At 36.4% G+C, this 21,015-nt stretch overlaps 1 protein-coding gene and 1 pseudogene across 3 annotated transcripts in view; one reads left to right on the top strand and one right to left on the bottom strand.

Annotated features, from left to right (window-relative positions):
• Nucleotides 1-7,739: 7,739 nt before the first annotated feature.
• LOC118894467 lies at nucleotides 7,740-8,282 on the top strand (annotated as a pseudogene).
• Nucleotides 8,283-12,363: 4,081 nt separating this feature from the next.
• Nucleotides 12,364-21,015, bottom strand: part of CD200R1 (CD200 receptor 1) — a 32,797-nt gene continuing 24,145 nt past the window's right edge. Inside the window, exons 4-8 of one of the 3 annotated variants that reach the window (XM_036850796.1) lie at nucleotides 19,056-19,373; nucleotides 18,689-18,940; nucleotides 14,864-14,969; nucleotides 14,098-14,143; nucleotides 12,364-13,428 (exon numbers count right to left, since the gene is read on the bottom strand). In XM_036850796.1, the coding sequence (XP_036706691.1) occupies nucleotides 13,288-13,428; nucleotides 14,098-14,143; nucleotides 14,864-14,969; nucleotides 18,689-18,940; nucleotides 19,056-19,373 (863 nt within the window). In that variant the 3' untranslated portion in view covers nucleotides 12,364-13,287. The remainder of the gene's footprint in view (nucleotides 13,429-14,097; nucleotides 14,144-14,863; nucleotides 14,970-18,688; nucleotides 18,941-19,055; nucleotides 19,374-21,015) is intronic. The other 2 variants (XM_036850797.1, XM_036850798.1) reach the window with 2 other exon arrangements.

The following is a 21,015-nucleotide window of genomic DNA, read 5'->3' as shown; positions in this document are numbered from 1 at the left end:
GACATGTGAGGCATATGGTATAGTGCCTGGCAGAGTAGTAAACATTCAAATAATGACAGCTATTGCTGTTTGCTGTAAGTATTGAATACTGAGACTACAGGGGTAGCATAGCAGGATCACAAATTTTGTTGCCTATGAATTTCCCATTTAAATAAACGTACTTTTAATTCACAGTCCATTTTAATTAACTAATAGATAACTTGCATCCAGTAAACTTCCAGAAAGCAATGGATCCCACAACAGGCAGAATGCCCAGAAGGAAAGAGAGACTTATGCAGAGTCCAGTGGGTGGAATAACCTGGAGGCTCAAGACCTTTAAATACAAGCACAAGTAATGCCTTAAAGGTACATTCCTTACTGACAAGTCAGGTGGTTCTATAGTGTATTATTGATACTAATAATGCTTTTTGCTCAGAGTAGCAAAGGAATCTGGAAAAAGGTGTTTTGCTTTTCTCTTAAAAATTTAAGAATTTCTAGTGAAATTTTGCCTAATGTTCCACAAAAGTTCCTTGGAAAGGAGTCTGTAAATAAGACATCAAATGTTAGCATTCTGATCAAAATATTTTTGACCAATGTGCTATTTAAAATTATTTAAAGAGTTTTATTCTTAGAAAATGAATATTATGATATTATACAAAAGAACATCAGTAAGGTATTTTGGGATATTTCCTGATATGATTCACAATATTTTTTTAAAAAAATAATCAAAAGCTGCCTGAAAAGCTAGCCCTCTCCATTCCTACACAGTTCCTCTACTCTTTCCACCACCCCCCAAAACTGCTTTTATGACAGTCATCAGTGATCCACTGATTGATTCAAAGAACATTTAAAATTCCTATTCCACCTGACATCTTGAAGGAATGTGAAATTTTTGCTTCTTCCTCCCTCAAACTCTTCTGTTGGTTTCCATAGATTTTCTTTCCCCATGGACTGCATTCTGCCTCTTTTATTAGATTCTATTCTTTGGCCCACTCCTAAAAATGTGGTGTTCCCCAGATTCCATCTTGTGCTTGCTTCTCTATCCAACTCAACATCCTTCCCTAAAAAAATTTGATTCATTCCCATTGGCTTATCCATTGCTTGAAAGATGATGACTCCTAATCTGAATCCCACTTTAACTTCCTATGTTTCAAACCTGTGCTTCCAACTCATCTGTAAAACAGATTGAATCCAAACAAATCATCTTCACTTCCTTCTTTGCATTCCTTATGTAAGCAATGGCATCATCATCTACATTTACTGACATAAAATACCCAGTCATGTAACTCCTACTTAAGTCCCGTATTTAATTGATTAAAAATCCTGCAACCAAAATACCTTCCAAATATTTTATATTACCATTATTTATGTCCAAGTCTAGCCCTTATTATCTATGTCCTAGACTATTAAAATAGACTGCAAACTGATCTCCTTGCCACTAACTTCTTTTAATCCTAGTCCATGAAAACCATATCATGTCATTCCCTTATTTGAGAACCCCTGTTGCCTTTCTATTGCTTATTGAATAAAATATAAATTCCTTAGAATGGCATAGAAGGCTCTTCACAACTGGGCCTTAGTTTATTTTTCAAGACTTACATCTAATCGAGAGATTAGAAACACTGGTCAAATCTAAACTGCAGATACTTGAATTTGTTTTGAGCTCATACAACAACATTTTTCAAATGAGAAAATTTTACATAAAAATCTAGATGTCAAGCTCTTTTGAGAAATTTTAAGATGTGGCAATATTGAGCCCTCATTTTCTAATGGAAATCATCTGCTGGACCTGAAGTGTTAAATTATTCTTATACATTCTCACATGCTTTACATGGAATATTGCTCTCCATTTTGCCACAGTTTACCATCTAGCTCACTTAGACTCCTCTATGTTAGCTGTCTGTCTCCTAAAACTCCTTAACACCGCTTCCCTAGTCACCATCCACTCTCCCCACACTGCATTTCTTTCAAGTGATTTCAAGTAATTTGATGATTCTAAGTCTTCGTATATTCAGTCATCTTTATTTAAAATGCCCTCAAACAGATGTAGAGATAAACCATGTTCTTGGATTGGAAGAATCAATATTGTCAAAATGCAATCTACAGATTCAATTCAATCTCTAACAAATTACCAATAGCATTTTTCACAAAATTAGAACAAAAAATTTTATAATTTGTATGGAAACACAAAAGACCCCAAATAGCCAAAGCAAACTTGAGAAAGAAAAAATGAGCTGAAAGAATCGGGCTCCGTGACTTCAGACTATACTACAAAGCTACAGTAATCAAAACAGTATGGTACTGGCACAATAACAGATCAATGCAGCAGTATAGAAAGTCCAGAGATAAACCCACACACCTATGGTCACCTAATCTATGACAAAGGAGGGAAGAATATATAATGGAGAAAAGACACCCTCTTTGATAAGTGGTGCTGGGAAAACTGTACCACTACATGTAAAAGAATGAAATTAAAACATTCTCTAACACCAAACACAAAAATAAACTCAGAATGGATTAAAGACCTAAATGGGGGCTTCCCTGGTGGCACAGTGGTTGAGAATCTGCCTGCCAATGCAGGGGGACACGGGTTCGAGCCCTGGTCTGGGAAGATCCCACATGCTGTGGAGCAACTGGGCCCATGAGCCACAACTACTGACCCTGCGCGTCTGGAGCCTGTGCTCCGCAACAAGAGAGGCCGTGACAGTGAGAGGCCCACGCACCGCGATGAAGAGTGGCCCCCGCTTGCCGCAGCTAGAGAAAGCCCTCGCACAGAAACGAAGACCCAACACAGCCAAAAATAAATTAATTAATTAATTTGAAAAAAAAAAAAAAAGACCTAAATGTAAGACAGGATACTATAAAACTCTTAGAGGAAACATAGGCAGAACATTCTCTGACATAAATTGCAAGCAGGATTTTTTTTGATACATCTCCTAGAGTAATAAAAATAAAAGCAAAAATAAACAAATGGGACCTAATTAAACTTAAAAACTTTTGCACAGCAAAGGAAACCATAAACAAAATGAAAAGACAACCCTCAGAATGGGAGAAAATATTTGCAAACAAAATGACCGACAAGAGATTAATCTCCAAAATATACAAACAGCTCATGCAGCTCAAAAAACCAAACAACCCAATCAGAAAAATGGATGGAAGACCTAAATAGACATTTCTCCAAAGAAGACATACAGATGGCCAAGTGACACATGAAAAGATGCTCAACATCACTAATTATCAGATAAATGAAAATCAAACCTACAATGAGGTATCACCTCACACTGGACAGAATATCCATCATCAAAAAATCTACAAACAATAAATGCTGGAGAGGGTGTGGAGAAAAGGGAACCCTCCTACACTGTTGGTAGGAACATAAATTGGTAGAACCACTATGGAGAACAGTATGGAGGTTCCTTTAAAAACTAAAAATAGAGCTACCATATGATCCAGCAATCCCATTCCTGGGTATATATCTGAAGAAAACCATAATTCAAAAAGATATATGTATCCCAATGTTCATTGCAGCACTATTTACAATAACCAGGGCATGGAAGCAACCTAAGTGTTCATCGACAGAGGAATGGATAAACAAGATGTGGTATATATATATATATATAATGGAATATTACTCAGCCATAAAAAAGAACAAAATAATGCCATTTTCAGTGACATGGTTGGACCTAGAGATTTTCATACTGAGTGAAGTAAGTCAGACAAAGACAAATATCATATGATATCGCTTATATGTGGAATCTAAAAAAATGGTACAAATGAACTTATTTACAAAACAGAAATAGAGTCACAGATGTAGAAAACAAACTTATGGTTACCAAGGGAAAAAGGGGTAGGGGGGACTTCCCTGGTGGTGCAGTGGTTAAGAATCCGCCTGCCAATGCAGGGGACACGGGTTCGAGCCCTGGTCCGGGAAGATCCCACATGCCGCGGAGCAACTAAGCCCGTGAGCCACAACTACTGAGCCTGCGTGCCACAACTACTGAAGCCGGTGCGCCTAGAATCCGTGCTCCACAACAAGAGAAGCCACCGCAATGAGAAGCCCGCGCACTGAAATGAAGAGTAGACCCCACTCACTGCAACTAAAGAAAGCCTGCACATAGCAATGAAGACCCAACACAGCCAAAAAAAAAAAAAGTAATTTTAAATAAATAAATAAATAAAAGGAAGTAACACCTAAATATTGGTATATGAGAAAATTTGAATTTGTATATGCTGAAAAAATTCATTTAAAAAAAAGGGTAGGGGAAGGGATAAATTGGGAGATTGGGATTGACATATACACACTACTATATATAAAATACATAACTAATAATAACCTGTATAGCGCAGGGAACTCTACTCAGTACTCTGTAATGACCTATATGGGAACAAAATCTAAAAAAGAGTGGATATATGTATATGTATAATTGATTCACTTTTCTGTACACCTGAAACTAATACAACATTGTAAATCGACTATACTCCAATAAAAATTAACTGAAAGTAAAATAAAATGCCCTCTTTTTACTTTGTCAGCCTAATTAACTTTTTAAACTCTTATCTATCCTCCAGGCCTCATTCAAATTTTATCCCTTGTATAAAGTACTCTCTAAATTCTCCCCACTCCCATTTACCATTTAAGGGTCACTGTTTCTTCTATAATTCTGTAATTCTTTTACAGCAACCAACAGGAGAATTGGCAACACAATAACTAGAAATAATAGGATAGTACCAAAACCACCATAAAATAATATAAGGTTAACAAGGTTAAAAAGGGAAAAGAGGAAACAGAAAATAAAATGAAAGAACTGAACATTTAAAATGAAAAATACAATTATTGGCATTAAATCTCAGTGGGTGGATTAAAAAGCAGATTAGACACAATTGAAAAGAAAAATTCTAAAGTGGTAACATAACCTGATAATTAAAATGCATTGTCAGAATGCACTAAGAATTGATAAACAGATAAAAAATTAAAGTGGAAAATTGTTCTGAGAAAATCAACCTCAGTCCAATAATAAGACATAAGGCAAAGTAAAACATGAAAGAGGGAATAAAGTAAATGGAAGACAGAATGAAAAAATTCAATGTAAGTCAATTAGAATTTCCTGAGGAGATAACGGAGAACATAAATAGGTGATGACTTGTTTGATAAGAAGTTTTGATAATCAGATCAGTTGCTGCAAGCCTACTCACCTATGGTTAGACTCTTATTCCCATACAGCTGTAAAACAAAGCAGGTCACATAAGATACATTGTTGCCTACCCAGTGGCATGTGCTCTGGACAGTCACTTTCCTGTTAATCTGAGATTCATACTCAGTGATGCAATCTCCTTCTGGGGCTCAGAAAATCTGTGCTGCTGGCTTCCCTGCAAGTGCTTTGCACACTGAAGTTTTATTCTTCCCCAGAAGAAGGGTCACCTCTGGAGATGCTGTAGGTGAGGACAGAAAAAAATTGTTCAAGTTTAATATTAAAAAAGCAACAAAGTTTTATCCATGAATATTTATTAAGGATCTACTTATAGTGCATGTTGGTTAAGGGCATGGGCTCTGGAGTTAGATTATCTGGGTCCAAATTCTGCCACAACTGTTTCCTAACTGTGTAACCTTGAACAAGTTTCTGTGCTTACCAAATAAAAGAGTGATACTAATTTGTAATGTATTAATTATGTAACAGTAGGAAACAAAAATTCTGCCAATTACTCATGACATATTCTCTACTGTAAGATGCATCTTGTGCTGGTATATCCTCCATATTCTCCTCCAGATCAGTCTCCAATCTCTTCTGCCATTCTCTGGGTCCTAAGAGGCTGACTTATTGGAGGAATTGGCAGTAAATGTAGGTCAGAGGTGGGAGGAAAGTGAGGTCAGGGTATTATATCTTTCCTGTGGTGGTGTCAGGGTTTGCCTATATACCACTACAACAGCCATAGTCCTCTAGGCAGCCCTCTCAAAACCACTGCTTTCTTCAGGTTCCTTCATCGTGTAACTTCAGGCCAAGGAGCAGAATGTCTTCCAGAGGGTGCAAGCCACCAGGTCCTTCATTATCTCTTATTGGTTAGGGAAACCACATCTTTTTAAAGCATGCATACTTTTATAAAGCTCTCCTCAAGTTACTCAAAGTGTGCTGTTTGTTTACTGCTGCTGCTCTGACTGATACACATCCCACTTTGGAGATATTAAAATGTGAAAAAAATATTGCAGCTAAGATATAGTGAAACATATCACTTAGCTTCTCTGTGCCTCAGTTTCATTTCTCTTAAATAGGAATAATATTCCTCTTAGAATTATTACGACTAAATGCACTAATGCATGTAGAGTACTTAGAAGAGCATGTAGCATGTAATAAGTTCTCAATAAATATCATCATTAGTATATTTAAAACATTGTGATAGGTGCCATGAATTAACTTATCCTAACTTGATTAATGATATATAACCCGGATAGAAACCGTGATCTTTTCATGGATAGTTTTCCTTCCCTTGCATTGTATTGTGTGTGTGTGAGTGTGTGCATGTGTCTGTGTGTGTCTATATATATTTGGTAATTTGTTGTGTCGTTTATGAGAGACGACAAACATGATCTCTTCCTCTAGAAGTATGCACTTTAATACAAAAAACACTGAGGCAGAGAGTATTTAAAAGTAAAACACTCCAAAAAACCATAATACAAGTAGTTCTCCACTCATATGACCCCCTTCCAAGTAAAAAGCTTGGGCTGGGGCTAGAGGTCAGTCTGCATTCAGGAATTAAAGCCCAGCTGGGGAAATTTTACTTTGATCCATCCAAGAAATCCTATGCACAAGCCCTGGACTTCTGTCTTCCACAGGTGAGGAGGGGACCAGGTACCATGATAATGCTGCAGCTGGCATTTCTGAGGCACCTCCAACCTGGCTCCAGCGCAGCTGCCCCCTTGCTGTTTCTGAACATGGCCCTAGTGGAATGTCATCCCTGCCACAAACTAACAGAGGACACCACTGCCCACTGCACAAGCTCAGACCTTTTGTGGGAGAGGCCAGGTCCTCCTTGCCTCCACCCGACCTGCCTAAACATTCACCCTTACACTTTCACACCCTGCTGATGATGTTACCCTCTTCTACTTCATAATTTCCACTTTATTTCTTTTTTCTTCTTTACTCTGTTTGTTTCTGGCTAAGGCATTTTAGGATATGCTGTCTTCTGCCACAAAATAGAGGGTGGCGGGGTAGGGGAATCAATCTACAGATTCAATGCAATGTTAACCTGGGTTTTCTATGTGGAAGGAGACAGTGAAGACTGAGGGGCTGGACTGGTAGGCAGAAGTTTCTGCTTATAAATTCTCCTCACATCTTCTTGAACAGATGATAATCCTTCCCTTTGGGTTTGTTCTATTAACAAATGGTTAACATAGGTTTCAGTTTGATTATCCAAAGGAACGATTAATGAAAACTTCTTGTGAAAAACATCAGGATCAGCTTCTTGTCACCAGATAGATAATTCCTCTACATATTTGAAGATGAAAGTTGGGATTCTTTTAATTGGTGAACTTTATTACTGTCAATATCTTGGTTACTGTCAATATAGTATAATTTAGCAGAATGTTATCATTGGGGTAAACTGAGAATGGTGCACAGGGATCTCTTGTGTTATTTCTTACACTTACATGTGAATCTATAATTATTTAATTATTTCCATTAAAAAAATTGAAAGTCAGGTGTGGCTGAGGGAGGAGAATCTCCCTGAAGGTTATAGTCAAAGCGTTTATTAAGACTGACCTGTGAGACATGGACTGAAGGAAGATGGCACGCTTCTCTTCCAGTGTGATTTTGATCATGGCCTTTTCCAGAGCATTTGAACTAGTTGCTGGATTGGGCCACCGTGAACTTGCCCATCCATCACGGGGAGACCTGGCCTTCAGAGACGACGGCCTTCAGTCCTGGGAGGAGCCTGCAATTCATCATCAGCCTTCCCAGTTTGTACCATCCATGGGAATCCAGGACAGTAAGGAGCTAAACAGAACCTGCTGTCTGTGTGGGGAAACCTGCATCCCGGGGTCCTTTTTGCCTGCCCTCCCTCTTTCTATGGACGGAACTGTGAGCATGACTTGCACAAAGAGAACTGTGGACCTGTGCCCCGTCACACCTGGTTGCCCAGGAAGTGTTCCATGTGTAAGTGCTGGCATGGCCAGCTTTGCTGCCTTCCTCAGTCATTCCTATCTGGTTGTGGTGGATGACCACCTCACAGCTTCTGGGACTCCAGAATTAACACTGTCTGCATGTGCTCTTATGCTACCTGGCATCTGCCTTGCTGTACAAAGTTATAATTAACCCATATTTGCATGCAACATTTGTCATGCAAATTTCATGACCTGTAAAAGCTGTCCTTCCAACGTCCCACCTGAGAGATGATGATTTGTTAGTTGCATTGAAATAGTGAATAGATTTCCCTAACACAGTGAAATAGTGACTAGATGGTCCCTAACATTTCCTTACAGTACCAACTACTTTCCTCTGCCCTGCCCTCTCCAAAAAACTACTTAAAAAAAAAAGTAACCCATATCTTGTGCCCAAGTCCTATGTTTCTTGATACATGTAACTCTAGCAAGGGCTTATTAATAGTTTCCTTTAAACAATTGAATTCTATCTTCAGATTATTAAAGGTTACTCCCAGTGTGGAACTGAGTATAAAGCACTGAATAGAGTTGATCAAAATCAATTAAGATAATATCTTGAAAAGGAAAGGAAAGGAAGTATCTGTAAAGGGAGCAAAGGAGAAGAGAGGGGCAGATATCAGAGGTGAGAGACAGGGTGCTGGAGAAACTGAAGTGTGCATGTGTCCCTAGGAGACTAGACATTAAAGTGGGAACAAATGAGAAAGAGTTGAGAAAATAAAATGGATTACTTGGTTGATCGGATGGGTATAGAGAAGCAAGTTAAAAAGCTAAGTTGAAGGACAAGTTTCTATCATCTATAGGAAGCTGTATAAGACAAGGGCACCTGTTTTCTCAAGGATTTGAAAAGAGAATAAAGTCTCCTTGAAAAAAAATTCTATGTAAATTCCCCCAATGTATTAAGAGTGCTTAATACATTATGATTTCTCCATACTATGCAATTATTTTAACGGTGGTAAGAGATAAAATGTTCACAATATATTTAATTATAAACGAGGTGATAAAACTATACATTGTAAAGCCCATTTTAAAAATATGTATCTGGTATGTATCTGGTGTGCCTAGTAAAAGTGGGAAGTACGCTGAAAAAAAAAATTGAAACTGGGGTCTATATCTCGAATCTAGATGTTAGTAAATTTAGGATAATAGAAAGGAAGTTGGTTGCAAACTTACAGACCTTACTGGCCTAATTTCAGAAGCTGCAACACATGGATGGAATAAAATAATTTGAGGTATTATTATATACATGATCCATCCATAAGGGATACCTCTAATTAATTAGGATATTCTGTAGTTCATCACTACACCTAAGTTTTAGGGGAATTCACACCCTTTCAGAATTGTTCTTTAGTATCTCTGACAGAGATTTAATATAGTATTTGGGAGTTGGTGGTTGTCATTTCTAACATCAGTCATAGGAAGTTTTTTAAAAACAAACCCATCACCTCACATGGTACCTTTCTTTGTATACTTGAAATTAGCAAGTTTCGAGTATACAATATAGTATCATTAACTATAGTCACCACGCTGTACATTAGATTCCCAGAACTTATTCATCTTATAATTGAAAGTGTGTACCCTTTGACCAGCATTTCTCCATTTCCCCAACATCCCAACCCCTGATAATCACCATTCTACTCTGTTTCTATGATTTTGGCTTTTTTTCCCTTAGATTCCACATATAAGTGATACCATGCAACATTCGTCTTTCTCTCTCCGGCCTACTTCACTTAGCATAATACCTTCCAGCTTCATCCATATTGTCACAGATGATGGATTTCCTTTCTTTTTAAAGGCTGAATAATAATCCATTACATGTATATACCACATTTTCTTGATCCATTCATCCGCCAACACACTCTTAGGTTATTTCCATACCTTGGCTATTATGAATAATGCTTCAGTGAAAATGAAAGTACAGATATCTCTTCAAGATAATAGTTTCATTTCCTTTGGATATATACTTAGAAGTAGGATTAGTGAATCATGTGGTAGTTCTAGTTTTAATTTCTTGAGGAATCTCCATACTGTTTTACATAGTGGTTCACCAGTTTACATTCCCACCAACAGTGCACAAGGGTTCCCTTTTCTTCACATCCTTGCCAGCATTTGCTACCTCTTTTCTTGTTGATGATAGCCATCCTAAAAGGTACAAGGTGATAGCTCATCATGACTTTGATTCGCATCTCCTTGATGACTAGTGATGTTGAGCACCTTTTCATGTACTTGTTGGCCATTTATATGTCTTCTTTGGAAAAATGTCTACTCATGTCCTTTGTCCAGTTTTAAATTAGAGTATTTGGTTTTGTTTTGTTTTGTTTTATTTTTGCTATTGGGTTGTATGAGTTCCTTATATATTTTGGATATTGACCTCCTATAGATATATGGTTTGCAAATATTTTGTTCCATTTTATAGGTTGCCTTTTCATTTTTTAGTGAAGCATAATTAACTCATATAACATTATATTAGTTTCAGGTGTACAACATAATGATTTGTTACTTGAATATATTATAAAATGATTATCACAATAAGTCCAGGTAACACATGTCACCACACAGTTACAATTTTTTTCCTTATGATGAGAACTTTTAAGATTTACTCTATTGGCATCTTTCAAATGTGCAACACAGGGTATCATTAACTATAGTCACCATGCTGTACATTATATCCCCATGACTTATTTATTTTATAACTGGAAGTTTGTACCTTTTGACTCCCATCACCCATTTCACCCATCCCCTACCCCCCATCTCTGGCAACCACCAATCTATCCTCTGTATCTGTGAACTTGTTTGGGGGTTTTTTGTTTGTTTTTTTTGTTTTGTTTTGTTTTAGATTCTACATAAGTGAGTTCATATGGTATTTATCTTTCTTTGTCTGACTTATTCCACTCAGCATAATGCCCTCAAAGTCCACCCATGTTGTCACAAATAGCAAGATTTCATTCTTTTTTTATGGCTGAATTATAGTCCATTGTAGGTATTTACCACATTTTCTTTATCCATGCATCCACCAATGGACACTTAGATTGTTTCCATGTCTTGGCTATTGTAAATAATCAATCCAGCAAAGCAGAGTAAAAGAAAAAATAAAACAGAGCTGGGGGAGGAAACATAGTAAATGAGACATGTAAAGTAAGATTGTAGAAATATGGCCAAATATGTAAGTAATCACAACAGATGTGAATGGTTTAAATTCTCTTATTAAAAGTTTAAATTCGCCCTCACACTGGTCAGAATGTCCATCATCAAAAAATCTACAAACAGTAAATGCTGGAGAGGGTGTGGAGAAAAGGGAACCCTCCTACACTGTGGGTGGGAATGTAAATTGGTACAGCCTCTATGGAGAACAGTATGGAGGTTCCTTAAAAAACTAAAAATGGAATTACCATATGACCCAGCAATCCCACTACTGGACATATACCCTGAGAAAACCATCATTCAAAAAGATACATGCACCACAATGTTCATTGCAGCACCATTTACAATAGCCAGGACATGGAAGCAACCTAAATGTCCATCAACAGAGGAATGGATAAAGAAGATGTGGTACATATATACACAAAATATCATGTGTCAGGTGTCATCATTAGTTTTACATCCAAAATAGACTAAAAATCCTTTTAAGGATAAAGCCTAGAGGAACCAAAATGTCTTCAGGGAGACAAACATATTAACAAAACAAAATAGCTGTCTTAAACGTTTCAAATGGCACAATTAAAGAATGAAACGGATTTTGTTTTAATTTCTACCATGTTGAAAATTTTTAATTTTCAGTATCATTTTTTCCTGTTATGGAGTAAATAGACATATTTTTCAAAATTAAAACATATATTTAATAATATTAAAAATGATTAATAAACACATTCCCAATATATTATTCCATAGAAAAATGTAGAAAAGGGTCATGTCATCCCATGGCTATTCCCTTAGCACATATCATATTTTATAAATATCCCAAGTCCTCCATAATGCATATTTAGCTGGTTATAAAAATTTGTTATTTGATAAATGCATCACAATAAAGTGCACACCATAAAAATACACATTTCCAATTTATCACATCTGCAAAACTATTAGGGATTAGATAGCAATACCTCTATAGAGATATAAGTTCAGAAGAAGCTAATGTCCTCACATGTCTGTCCTCCCTCTCTCCCTCCCTCCATCCCTCTCTCCCTCTCCCTCTCTCTCTCTCTCTCTCACACACACACACACACACACACAAGCATGAAAGAAAAATATAAATTCAGTTTTATTAAATAGTGAAATTCTTATTATAATCTTATATCATATTAGCTAACAGTAGGTTGGCATTTTACGGATATTAAAATAACAGAAAAGGCACATTCAAACAGGGTTGGAGGGGATGTAAATTGACACAGTTTGACGTATTAGTCAATAAAAGAAATGCACAAACCCTTTGACCTGGCAATTTCACTCAAGGAAATTATCTTACAGATATATTCAAACACATACAAAGAGATATAGTCACAAGAAACATTCTATGTAGTATTGTTTATAATAGCAAAACAAACAAAACTTAATCTAAATGTCCACCACTAGAGTTGTGGTTAATTAAATTAAATTCCATTACATACAATGGAATTTTTTGTAACCATTAGGAAGAATGAGGTAGTTCTGCTTGTGTTGATATAAAAGATCTTCAGGATATATTATATTATTAGCTTTCTGTAAGTACAGAACAAAACTATGGTATGTTCCCATTTGTGTCTTGACAAGGATATGTGTATGTATATGTAAATGGACATATAAGTGTACATATATACCATGCACATATAGATATGACATATGCACATAGAAATTTTCTAGAAGATTACATAAAAACTGTTGGTTAATTGTTCCTTCTGTGGAGTTACTTGAGGTAACTCAGTTTTCATCATCTACTGTATTGAACAATTTGAATATTTTATCATGAGCATGAGCTTTCTTTGTAATAATATCAGTTCTTCAAAGAACTACCTAGTAACAGCTAAAATTCTAAAATTTCAAATGTATAAGGATATGAATGCAAATCCTCTAGAATGTCTCTGTCTTCTAAGAATTTTTGAAAAGCTAATTTCAAAATAGGCCTTCCATTCCAGAACTCCAAGAAAATCAAAACAGTATCTGTACTGTATCTTGATTCATTTGTCCTGGTGCTACACTTCAGGAACATATACAGTATGGAGACTCATCCCATCAACTTCACTTTGTAACACCTTAGACATCTTCACCCTGTTTGTAGTATCATAAAGTGGATTGTTCTTCTCTGTGTAGCTGGCATAGGGCTGCATTTCATCCTAAGAAATAACCCAAAGTTAAAATCAATTCAAAAAAGCCAGAAATCAGTAACCACCTATGCTTTTCTAACAAGGGCCCACAGCTTTAGTGTCTACCAATAGTAGTCTCTGGGCTTACATGAACATAAGAGCAAGACTTTTCTAATATTTTATCAGAAAATTATTGATTATTTAAGTCTCAGTGTGACATGATAACAGTTGTCTGAAAGTAGGAGTGGAGAAGAATGGAGTGATATGAGAAGTATTTCAGAGGAGAGTGTCAAAGACTTAGTAAGCTATTGGCTATAAGAGATTATAGAGCTGGATAGGTTTTAAGCTTGGATAAGAGAGAAATGATGATGTTATTGAAAAAAGGAAGTCAAGAATTAGAGATGGTTTAATGGGAGAGGAAATACCAATTCAACTTCTCCAAAGATTATAGCCCAAATGAGGCAAACATTATGTCTTTTGTAGGATGCAGTTCTTGAAATAAAAATATGGATTTGGAGTGTATATAAATAGTACTTGGTGGATAATTAACAAAATAAGTACACCTGACAGCACTGTAAAGTTAGAATTTTTGCTTTTCAACTAAAATACTAATAATGATGCAAATTACAAATTATGTGACTAGATTTTCAGACTACATAGCTTAAAAGTTTGTAAATATTCTTTTTAATCTTATCTTACCTCCTCAACAACTGAAGTATGTTCTGTTTCTTTCAATTTACGTTTTCTGCAAAAATAAAAATTAGCTGGAGTGAATGTCAAAACATTATTATTCAGATTGAAAATGGAAAAACAAAACAGTATGCTATTGACAATTGTGGTTCATTTTGATAGAAACTTTAATAAATCAGAAATGCACTACCAGAAATGAGTGAAGAATGCTGCTTGTAAGTTAATTCATCCAAATAAGATAATTCTGGATTTTGGAAAGGGAAGTGAAATTATGCAAAGAAGCTTGATATAATAGAATATATGTGACACCTCATATTTGGTGTATGAAATGAATTATTATAATTCTTTTCTCAAATAGAAAATAGCATGCACTGTCTCTCCCAAGATCCTGCCCTAAGTGGGCTATGCTTGCATGTCTAATTCACTATGCTTGCATGTCTAAGTAACCTAGAAAAATCTCCCTGGTCATTAGCGTAGTCCAAGTCCGTTATCTTCAGGACACACTTATTGATTATGAGAGAACTGAGGTTAACATCTTTTTTTTAATTTTTATTTTATGTTGGACTATAGTTGGTTTACAATGTTGTGTTAGTTTCAGGTGTACAGCAAAGTGATTCAGTTATACATGTACATATATCGATTCTTTTTTACATTCTTTTCCCATTTAGGTTATTACAGAATATTGAGCAGAGTTCCTTTTTTACCCAGTCAATTCCGTTTTTCTGACTCTTTTCTAATCCAATAAAGCTGGAGAAGAGAAAGCATCAGTCAGTACCTGCAGCCGCTGATTTTCAAAAGCCAAATGGATCCAACGATGACCAAGATAATAAAAATAGGGGGGACGATACGTAAAATTCTTAAGGGTGCTGATGTTTTGGCATCTGTAAATGTAGACACAAAAATATATGATTTACTATTATTCAGCAGTAGAAAGAAATGAGCTATCAAGCCATGAAATCATTGAGGAAAATTAAAAGCATATTACTAAGTGAAAGGAACCAATTTGAAAAGGCTAAATACTGTATGATTCCAACCATGTGACATTCTGGAAAAGACAAAACTATGGAGTAAAAAGATCAGGGGTTGTTAGAAGCTAAGGTGGAAGGAGAGATAAATAGGTGGAACATAGAGGACTTTTATGGCAGTGAAACTACACTATATGATACTATAACGGTGAATACATGGCATTTATACATTTGCCAAAACTCACAGAATATGCACCTAGAATGAACCCTAATGTAAACTATGGACTTTGAGTGATAATGATGTGTTAAGGTAGGGTCATTCATTATAACAAAGGTACAACCGCGGTGCGGGAGATTTAGATAGACAGGGAGACCATGCATGTGTAGGGTCAAGGGTAATATGGGAACTCTGCACTATCCACTCAATACTGCCGTCATCATAAAACTGCTCTAAAAAATAAACTCTGTTTAAAAATTATATATATAGCATGGTTCAAGAATGTCTCACAGTACATGACATTCATTTCTGTGATTTTATTTGAAAAATTTTGATCCATTTATAGTTCAAATAATTGTTATAATTAAATTGCTTTATCATTTCAGACTCTTAAGTTTTCAACAAGACATCATCTTGTATCAGTATTTTGTTGCTTTAAGGATTCATGCGGCGAATTCCTGTAAGAGAGATGTGAAATTCAGACCTCTCTGTTATAGTAATAGAGTGTTTCTCATCTCCAATATTCAGAAATAAATAGAGTTGTAAGGAAGGTATTTGGAAAAATAACCCTAATTCTGAAGTCACCTTTCTTCCAGGGCATTGAAACTGAAATGGATGCATGGCAGCAACTTTAAACTATTCACTGACTGCTGGCAGCAATACAAAGCTCAATCTGATAGGAGGACAAGTCAACCGAGGAATTGCCAGCTCTGAGAGGTTTTGAGACTGTGCTCCTGGTGTTTCATGAACGCGGCTGGGGCAGCAGAGAGAGGCGAGTGGAGGCCTCATCCAGTCCCTCCACCTTCCTTCAATACTTTGTTTTTAAACATTGGATTTTTATTTGAAAAAGAGTTTGGTTTTGCATTTAAAAATGACAACATTGTTTTGAAACCCTCTCTTTCAAACTAATGGGCTCTTTTATTGGAAGTGCACTAGCACAGGTGAAGGTCCACCCTGCGAGGAAGACATATCTGCACTGGGTAGGAGTGGACTAGAGAGTCCCTCCAGTTCTGAGATTCTATAAATATGACATCATATTGTAATACTGGGTGGCCGGACTTCATACATAACCAGTGGCAATTACTCTTCTCAGTAAATACTGCTAAACTATTAATATGTATATAAAACTTTAAGAATAGATATTAGAAAATTGTGGTTTAAACCCATGCGTTCTCCTCTTCTCCTTTCTTAACACTTACTAAAATATCAGCAGAGAATTTTTTAAAGTATAGACTTGAAAGGACAAAGAGAACATGGATGAAGACAAGAGCAGATGAAAGATTTCAACTTGTTTTTAGGGTGAAAAATGAACAGAAGAATGGCCAATAATTCAGAGTGAAATAAGTATAAACCTTAGTGAACTCCAGGAAGACTAGGAAAGACCAAATATAGGGAAGGGGGAATGTAGGGAGTGAACTGTGGAGCTAAAGTTGGAAGCTTCCTTGAAGGTCTGTGTTAAGAACAGATGGGCTGCCAAGTCTCCTCCCACCCCATGCAACCAGGTCATCACACCTTCCCCGACCAGCAGAAAACAGGAAGTGTGGCCCAAAGAAGATGAACTGGAGAAACTCCAGAGTGTCAAGGATCCAGACATAATGGAGGGTGAAGATGAAGTGTCATTAAAAGAAAGTTGAGTTCTGAACAGTCATACACACACACACACACACACACACACACACACACACACACACATACACACTCTCTCTCCCCTCTCCTCCCTGCTCCCAGAACACTGATAGTCAGGATTATCCCTCCCAGGCAAGAGACTGGAGAGTTATTTTCTGCAGAGTCTGAATAGCCTCAGAGAAAAGACCTTCAGGTACATAAGGAAATAAGGAATCCCCAATTTTAAAACAATCACCTGTTTTCACCCTATAGAAACCTACTAGCTAACAAACCCACTCACAGATAATATAGCTTCCAATCAGCTCCTTAGTGCTCACTTTGAAGTGAACGGATAGCCAAGGAGTTAAGGAAAGCCTTGTATGTGGAAGAAAGATGAAAACAAACAAATGTCAGGAAGGCAGAAGGAACTCAGATTACACAGACATGGCATCAATCAGAGGACTGAGGGAAAGAGAACATCCAGGACAATAGCTATGCAGCATGTCTCGTGACCAACCAGGGCAGATTAGAACAAGAGCGTGTAAAAACTCAAGAAAGAATGTCTTCAAGAAAAAAAAAATGGAACTGAAATTACCTAACAAATCTGACCATGTGGAAAGCAGTATTAAGAGGCGTTTTCTAGGGTTTTGTTTTGTTTTGTTTTTAGTGTTAGTGATAATTAATAATAGGTACATGCATTATTAAGGAAATAAAAAAGGAAAGCAATTAAGGCCAGGAAAAACAAAAAGTTATTCAAAAATGAAAGTATGAGTTTATTTCTTGATTCAGAGCTTAACAAAACATACATGTTCAAAATAATGTAAACACTGGCTATTTAATTTAACCAAAAATTGCTGTTTTACTCCATATGAATGGTGAGGGAAGAGAAGGTAAAGTTAAATCCTCATCTACCATAAGAGGAAGTGGGTACACTAGGTTTAAATTTGCTATATTAAGAAATAGCAGCACAACCATGTTGTTTATAAAAACTGAGTCAATTACTAGAAGAAACACTTGAAGATCTGAAAGTACTTGTCTCTAGAGAGTTGTGTAAGAATGGAGAGGTGGGGTTGGAGAGGCAGAGAGATAGCTAACGTTTTTCATGGTAGCCTTATAGAACGACATAGACTTTAAACTATATGAGTTATGTTGATTAGAATAATATTTTTTATAACAAGAAATAAGAGTAGATGGGAGCAGAGAGTAGAGAAACTAAACTGTAATGAACTGAATCATAGATGCTATTATAAGACATTAAAGAAATTTCACTGGAAGAGCCTGGAGGAGAAAATTCTACCAGACTGAAAATTCATGAAGATAATTTATGAGCAACGTTATTCTTCTAATAAAATAATAATTATTTGTTTAAAATTACCCGTTTTCCTTCTATTAAAACCATAAGTATTTATGTAAAAGTACACTACAGAAGCCAATTTAGTAGTACAGAAGAGAACATTAAAAGAATAATAAATTGGGAAGTTCACTAGTGGCCTAGTGGTTAGGATTCGGGCTTTCACTACCATGGCCCGGTTCGAATCCCTGGTCCCGGAACTGAGATCCCGGAAGCTGCGCAGCATGGCCGAAAAAAAAAAAAGAAGTAGAATAAACTGCATTCGATAATATGGCTTTTTACAATACATTTTTGTATTATTCTTCCAGACAATCTCTTTACTTTAAGGAGGAAAGGGAGATAAAGTGGAGGGTGGAAAGGACATCCTTGAATGAAATTTCTCTGCACACTCCTTTTTCCTTCTTAAGGTAACTCTTCTGAAAGAATGGGAAAATCAAAAACAAAACTAGAAAAATTACTAACCTTGATCCAGCTCTATGGACAGACTCCTGTTGCCAGTCAAGTGGAAGACAGAGCAGGACACATTAGGTACATGGCGGCCCTCCCAGTGGCATGTACTCTGGATGGTCACTGTGCCATTGCCCCAATGACGTTTTTGCTCAGTGACACAATCTCCCTCTGGGGTCCAGGAGATCTGTGCAGCTGGCTTCCCTGCAACTGCCTTGCACACTGCAGTTCCATTCTCAGTTTGAACCAGGGTCACCTCAGGGGGCACTGCAGAAATGTAGGGGAAATGCTTCAGTCTTAACACATGGGACATAGAATTTAGAGATTTGTTTCAGCCCAAAATCTGGTTATCTGAAACACCACAATATATGACATTCCTTACCTAACACTTGGAGGTGATATCCACGATGGAAATTCCCATCAGGTGTTACCATTTGACACCTGTAATACCCATCATGAGTGATGGCCACTGGATCAATCTGAAGGGCAGGATTCTCGTCAAGTCTGGAGGCCCAGGTTATTCTCTCGTCGGTACAGTTTCCTCCCTTGGTCTCATTTGTATCACCCCTGAAGGCTCTGAAGCAGGGCAACTTGTCTCTGAGGACTATTTCCCATGTTGTTAGCAGCATACTTGTCCACAGCACAGGAGGGCAAGAGAGCACAGCCTTTGTACCCACTAGTACTGATAGTGAAGTGTTAACTGTACACACACACACACACAGACACACATGCACAAGCACAGAGAATAATAAGAGAAAAGCTTGATAAAGAATTTCAGTGTTAAAATATATTCACAGCATATTACCTGAAATTGTACTTGAACATTACTTTGCTGTGGTCTTATTCCAGAAATATTAGACTTACGTAAGAAATTAACATTCATGAAATATACATAAAGTATTAAACCCATCCAAAGATTAACCAACTTCCTCCAGTATTATGCATCATTAGGAAAACAACATGAATTATATATGTGACAAAATTGTTTAAAGTGTTATGAAATTAATTCAGGAGATTTGATATCTATAAGACAAACAGATGAGAATGCAGAATCTAAATTAAAAGACAAAGGCAGTTTTCTAAATCTAATCTTTTGGCTTCAGAGACTATTAGATTTATCATACAACTCATGCTCCTCAGGGGGAAAAAAATGGAATAATTAGTGATGTGGTTTTCTCCTCCTAAGTTTTGATGAAAGTGAAAAATCGGTAACATCAGAACTAAACACCTATCCTTAAGGGTGGCAATTCAGACAAACATAAATGTGGAAAGATATGGTACTTTCATTAAAAATAGCTAAGATGGCAATCAGGTTGAACAAGTTGGAAATTATTTTGTTTAATTTTTATTCAGAGAATCACAGAATCAGTTAAATCAACAGATTTTATTTATTTATGTAAAGAATAAAAATTTCCTTTATTCTTCCTAACACCTCAGATGTACTTCCTAAGTCTACAAAACAACACTGAAAAGCACTTGCTCTGTCTTTCAGATGTAAATATGCACACTTAAGTATGTATTACATACAAACATGCATATTTTAATTTATATATATATATATATATAAATGGAGAGGTATATTGCATATCATACTGTGTATATTGTCCTAAGTCTTTTGCTTTTTTGTTGATATATAATAGACCTATCACCATATCAGTATACCTACATCGACCTCACTCTTTTTTTTATTAATTAATTTTTATTGGCGTATAGTTGCTTTACAATGTTGTGTTAGGAAAACTGGACAGCTACATGTACAAGAATGAAATTAGAACCCTCCCTAACACCATACACAAAAATAAACTCAAAGTGGATTAAAGACCTAAATGTAAGGCCAGACACTATCAAACTCTTAGAGGAAAACATAGGCAGAACAATGTTTGACATAAATCACAGCAAGATCTTTTTTGATCCACCTTCTAGAGTAGTGGAAATAAAAACAAAAATAAACAAGTGGGACCTAATTAAACTTAAAAGCTTTTGCACAACAAAGGAAACCATAAACAAGACAAATAAACAACCCTCAGAATGGGAGAAAATATTTGCAAATGAAGCAACTGACAAAGGATTAATCTTCAAACATACAAGAAGCTCATGCAGCTCAACATCAAAAAAACAAACAACCCAATCCAAAAATGGGCGGAAGACCTAAATAGACATTTCTCCAAAGAAGACGTACAGATGGCCGACAAACACATGAAAAGATACTCAACATCCCTAATTATTAGAGAAATGCAAATCAAAACTACGATGAGGTATCACTTCACACCGGTCAGAATGGTCATCATCAAAAAATCTACAAACAGTAATTTCTGGAGAGGGTGTGGAGAAAAGAGAACCCT

The sequence above is a fragment of the Balaenoptera musculus genome, chromosome 4 (assembly GCF_009873245.2).
Source record: "Balaenoptera musculus isolate JJ_BM4_2016_0621 chromosome 4, mBalMus1.pri.v3, whole genome shotgun sequence".
Classification (NCBI taxonomy): Eukaryota; Metazoa; Chordata; class Mammalia; order Artiodactyla; family Balaenopteridae; genus Balaenoptera; species Balaenoptera musculus.
This window is presented reverse-complemented; position numbering and strand designations above follow the sequence as displayed.